The 6033-nt window shown below is 32.8% G+C and overlaps 1 protein-coding gene across 1 annotated transcript in view; it reads left to right on the top strand.

The window, feature by feature from the left end:
• Positions 1–347: 347 nt before the first annotated feature.
• Positions 348–6033, top strand: part of LOC105695190 (gamma-aminobutyric acid type B receptor subunit 2) — a gene marked incomplete at its 5' end in the record, with an annotated part of 103689 nt that continues 98003 nt past the window's right edge. The window contains one exon of the mRNA XM_023432490.1: positions 348–515. Coding sequence (XP_023288258.1) covers positions 348–515 — 168 coding nt within the window. The remainder of the gene's footprint in view (positions 516–6033) is intronic.

Raw genomic sequence — 6033 nt, 5'->3', positions numbered from 1 at the left:
GAGTAAAAAGTGCCTTAAACCCGATCTAATTTTTTAAATTTCCAGAATTATCGTAACGCTGCATATTACGCCCGTAGAGAAAACATTAATTTATAATGACGTTACTTTGTATAAAGAGCATTTATTTCTAATGACGGTCATGAACAATGTATATATTGAATAGAATGACCTCTGATTTTCTGATCTTTTAGCAGCCTCAAGGAATATGAAGATTTAAATAAACAATTAATTCAATGTTTTAATTATTTCCAAGGAAATAAGTTCATAGTGGGACTTTTTGAAATACAATAACATTAATTTTATTGTTCCAGAGATAAATTTATATATTTTTTTCACTTATGTTACAGCTCAGCTACGCGGACACTCATCCCATGTTCACCAGCGACAGTTTTCCAAACTTCTTCCGGGTGGTACCGTCCGAAAATGCATTTAATGCACCCCGAGTAGCTTTGCTGATGCACTTCAATTGGACCAGAGTCGGTACCATATATCAAAATGAGCCCAGATATGCTCTGGTAAGTACTACCACTGTTAAACATGGTTTACTCCATTAATAGTTAGTATGTAAAATAGTTAGAGCCTGACAAGAACACGATCTTTTCAACGTAAAACATTCGACAACAGTAATTTAATTACATTGTCCTTTGTACTGATATATATATTAACATTCATATAGTTGAAGAAAGTGAAGTTTCGACAGAGATAAAAGAAAAGCGCTTCTAATGTCACTAAAACACTAAATACTTAAATATTTCTCTTTACCTTGTTTGAATAACATACGTAAAATAAATGCATATCATTGCTGTATTGTTAATACAAACGCCAATTGCATGTGCTGTTTCATGAATATTTAGACAAAGTCGAATTAAGANGTATTATCTAATGAAAACATTCATATTATCCAATGAAAATATTGGTATTATCTAATGAAAACATTCATATTATCCAATGAAAATATTGGTATTATCTAATGAGAACATTGATATTATCTAACGAAAACATTAATATTATCTAATGAAAACATTGATATTATGTAATGAAAATATTTGTATTATCTAATGAAAACATTCATATTATCTAATGAAAATATTGGTATTATCTAATGAAAACATTGATATTATTTAATGAAAACATTCATATTATCTAATGGAAATATTGGTATTATCTAATGAAAACATTCATATTGTCGAATGAAAATATTGATATTATCTAATGAAAACATTTTACATTATTACGTGACAACAGTAAACCGTTGAATGGAGGAATCTGACAATAGGTTTGTTCGTTTTGCCTACACTTTCTACACTTTTACGAAAAGTGTACCCTTTGGCTTTCGTTTTAACGGAAGGGACGCAGACGCCACTGTTCGTTTTGTGATGGCATCTACCCCGAGGGTACACTTTCTCTACACTTTCTACCCTCGATCCCGAGCAAGGGCAAGAAGGGTAGCCCGCGAATTTGGCGGCAAATTTAAAAATTGAAAAGATCAACAAACAGGAAAATACAAAATTTATGCTAATGTCTCAACGTAATATAAACAGAAGTAATTATTAATGCATCTTCTTCGTGTATAGAACGATTTAGCGTTTTAGTTTTGTACGTAACGTTTAACTGCAATAATCTCTTTCACTAGCGCTAAGTAAAGGCGTAAACACAGGTAATTAATATACATAGAATACGTGGTTCTACCTTCGAAGGTGCGTACTTCCTCGGGCCGGTATAACAATTAATCTTGCATTTCCTAGAGTCCGCATGATATATTCACATTCTCGACAGCTCGGAAGACACATGCGGTACATAGTACATAGTGCGTACATCTATTCGTACATGACATAATCAAGCATTGCTCTGTAAAGCATGGGAATTTCCTCCGAGGTAATTTCGATGCACTTGGGACAGTTTAAGGTGAAGTGAAACCCCCCCGTCAAATCAGTCGATCCGAATACAACACTTTTTTTTAAGGGTATTGGACCAAACTGTCCGAAACTTTGACACATCACTCCTGATCATCTAAGAATTGTCTTGACACAATAAAATTTTGGATTTTTTAAAACAATTTTTTAACTCACTCCAGAGCAGAACCAAAATGGCGTCGAGCTCTCATATTTCGAACGATATACAATTATTTAAGGCTCTAATATGAGAAATGAAAGGATCAGGACAATTTTACGACAATTTAGAACACTCTGGTAGTGGATAAAAAATTTTTGGATTTTATAAAACAATTTTTTAACTCAGTCCAGAGCAGAACCAACAGAGCGTCGAGCTCTCATTTTTGATATATATGATAAAGTAAGCGTGCGTCACACATACAGAGAGATGTAAAAGACTTCAACAAAATGACAATGACAGGATCATGACAATATCATACGATGAAAAATGATTCACTTCAATCTGTACAGAAATACGGTATAATTATAATAAAGTTACATGAAACATGTAAGGATAAAGTTAGCGTGTTTCGAACATACAGAACATGCAAAAGGCTTCAACAAAGTGACAATGACAGGGTCGTGTCGATATCATACAATGAAAAATTATTCACTCCTATCATCTGTACAGAAATACGGTATATTTATAATAAAGTTACATAAAACTTGTTACGATAAAGTTAGCGTGCTTCGAACATGCAGAACATGCAAAAAGCTTCAACAAAGTTACAATGACAGGGTCGTGTCGATATCATACAATGAAGAATGATTCACTCCGATCTATACAGTACTACAATATAATTCATCGATCAAACGAACTTACCAAGTGACGTTCGATCGCAATTATAATTAAGTTACCTAAAACATGTAATGATAAAATTACCGTGCGTCAAACATACAAAGAGATGTAAAAGACTTCAACAAAGTGACAATGACAGGGTCGTGTCTACATTAGACGCGATTAACACACTACGAAGCGGATAAACCGGGGACGTCCGCCATATTGTTTGCAGTCTGCAGTCTCTACTTTGGGAAGTAATAAAAGTTTCGCTCGTCAGGCGAAAGAGGGAAAAACAGGAGAAAAGTGGAAGGAGAGGGACCGAGGAAAAAAACAAGTAGATGCAATGTAAATAAGTTTTCGTGTCAAGTGGAAACAAAGTTCTCGAAAATTGGCTGTTCCCTCAATCTTCATCCCTTATACTTGTCTCGGAATTCTTAAGTCTCCTTCCGCTTTCCCTCTTCCATTTTCAGGGACATTTCTTTTTCCTCCTCGTCTCTCTTGGCGTGGGCAAATGACTGCTCTTTGCTTGCCCTCTTATCCATATTCATTCTCCCATTTTCTCAAAGCTGGGGAACAAAAGGAAACATTTACAAGAAATTACCACGCGGCTCGTACACTATTTCCGGCATGGCGCTCGCCATTTTGCAATTAGCGTAATTTAGTTCTTCGGTTTCAGGGATGCTTTTACCATAAGCCTGGAATAATGAAAGTCAGAGACCTTGCTCTGTATTTTTTTAACCGTGATTGGACGTTCAAATGATGTTTAGGATAACCAATTGAAAGTCGTAGGTAAATTTTCTTTATATTGAATTGTGGTTCGCGTAAATACAAATTATTTTTTAATGGCCCGAACTTGATGAAACATTTCATCCAAGTTAATACAGTTATAGAATGCAACGTCTCGGGTAAATAATCTGTGTACAATCAAATAATATTAATATTTTAACATATTTCCGCATTTTACCAGTATCCCCCTTCAATTTCCGCGTTTCCAACAAATAACCTAATCAAATAATGTTTACTTTTTAACAATCATGTTTTTGCATTTCACCAGCATTTGCCTTTCAATTACCGCGTTTCCAACAAATAACCTAATGAAATAATATTTATATTTTAACAGTCATATTTCTGCATTTTCCCAGCATCTGCCTTTCAATTAACGCGTTTCCAACAAATAACCTAATCAAATAATATGCATATGCTGTTTCATGAATATTCAAGCAGCCGAATTAAGACTGTTCTAATTATTTTCCAATACTCCTTGGTAATCGACTTTCCCAGTAGAACGATATTAAATTAATTAGTTATTTGATGGAACATTCCGAGCATCGATAACGGATAATTAACCAACCCATTACGTAAAAAATCTGTTGTTATGAGTTTTAAATAATTTTAATTACTATTTCTGATAAAATAGAAGATCCNTTTATTTTTAATTATTTTTTGGAACTTGACAATAATTAAATATTAAATGACAAATCAGACTTTCAATGAAATTGTGTAATAATAAACTATCCGACTTTACTTAAAGACAATTAGGATTTCATTCGACTAGCAAACAATTACTGATAATGTATATGCGCGTACGAATTAAAATCGCATTTTTTCATACGAGTAGTAAACAAAATACGACATATATTAATCTTATAACATTGGACGATGAATTATGACAACGACGATGACAATGATGTAATAAAATGACAGTTAGCACCAATGTAGTTCCGTTTTGTTACAAATATATGCTGCATATACACGGTAATATCAGGACAGTAACATAATGTAAGATGAGAGTAACAAAGTTATGCTAAATTTATATACATATAATAGTAACAAATGTTATGGAATCTGTTAGCTCCATGTTACATAACTGTTAAGTTCCTGCATTGTAACAAATGTCACGTAACTAGTTAGCTCTATGTTACGTAACTGTTAGGTTATTATATTGTAACACGTCTTTTTTGTGTTCTAATAATAACCCAAGTTCCGGAAATTTTATTTTTACAGATTATTACTCTTTACATCGATCTGCGTGTGTAATTATTTAGATGATTTATGTAACCCTTTTCTGAACTGTTAGTGCGTTACTCTTTCAGGTCATTATTAACATTTTAAGTGAAATATAAATAATGCAAATAATACGAAAATATGATTATACTCAAAATTATCAGGACTGAATGTATGATGGGATCTCGTGGGAGAATAATTGAGAACAATTAATAATGTTTAATTATCTTCTTTAATTAGGAAGTTAGACTCCGAACACTCGTGGTACCCGCGCACCGATTTTTTTATTTAAGAATAATAATATTTTTTCTTATATTAATTCTCAGTCTAGTTTTTACTAATAAGAAATTTATTTCTATTTTTAATATTGCAATAGTAGTTAGGACTTCTTCAATTTCTTTACGACTTGGAATGGGAGGGGGGAATATACAGAATTATCATATTTCATTACTGACGTCAAGAGAGAGAAAGAGAGATCATTCATATCCTACGACCAATCGTTAAAATGATATAGGATGTAATGTCTCTGTACCGGGTAATGGCTTAATTTGAGTCTGCAGTTGACGTGGGAGGAAATCTCTACACTTATCCAATTATAATAATGAGATTTAGTTGAATTTGCAGTAGCTGATGGGGTTCATTAAGTGTACATGTCGCTGAAATTCGATTATTACTTGCTACTAATTCGTAAGAAGGAGATTATGCAAACTAAAGGGACGGAATTTGCAATACATACAAAGAACTTGCATTTAAGAGCAGAACTTTTTTTAAGAAATTTGATATTTCTCACATTTAATAAATACGAAATGATCTAAAATGCGTCAAATTGTAGCAATTGTAATTATTGTATAATTTCGTGGCAATGGCATTACTTTAATATATTTAGTAAATACGAAATGATCTAAAATGTGTCAAATTGTGGCAATTGCAATTATTGTACAATTTCGTAACATTGACGTTACCGACATCTCTACACTTATCCAGTAATAATAATGGGATTTGGTTGAATTTGCGGTAGCTGATGAGGATCATTAAGTGTACATGTCGCTGAAATCCGACCGATTATTACTTGCTATTAACTCATAAGGAGATTATGCAAATTCAAGGGAGGGAATTTGCAATACGTACATTGAACTTGAATTCAAGAGCAGTACATTTTTTGAGAAATTCGATATTTTTCACATTTAATAAATACAAAATGATCTTAAATGCGTCAAATTGTGGTAATTGCAATTATTGTATAATTTCGTGGCATTGACATTACCGAAATCTCTACACTTATCCAGTTATAATAATGGGATTTAGTTGATTTGCGGT

The sequence above is a fragment of the Orussus abietinus genome, unplaced genomic scaffold, assembly GCF_000612105.2.
Source record: "Orussus abietinus isolate OABI.00-Male unplaced genomic scaffold, Oabi_2.0 scaffold269, whole genome shotgun sequence".
Lineage (NCBI taxonomy): Eukaryota > Metazoa > Arthropoda > Insecta > Hymenoptera > Orussidae > Orussus > Orussus abietinus.
The sequence above is the reverse complement of the archived record's forward strand: the minus strand, read 5'-3'. Positions and strand labels throughout refer to the sequence as shown.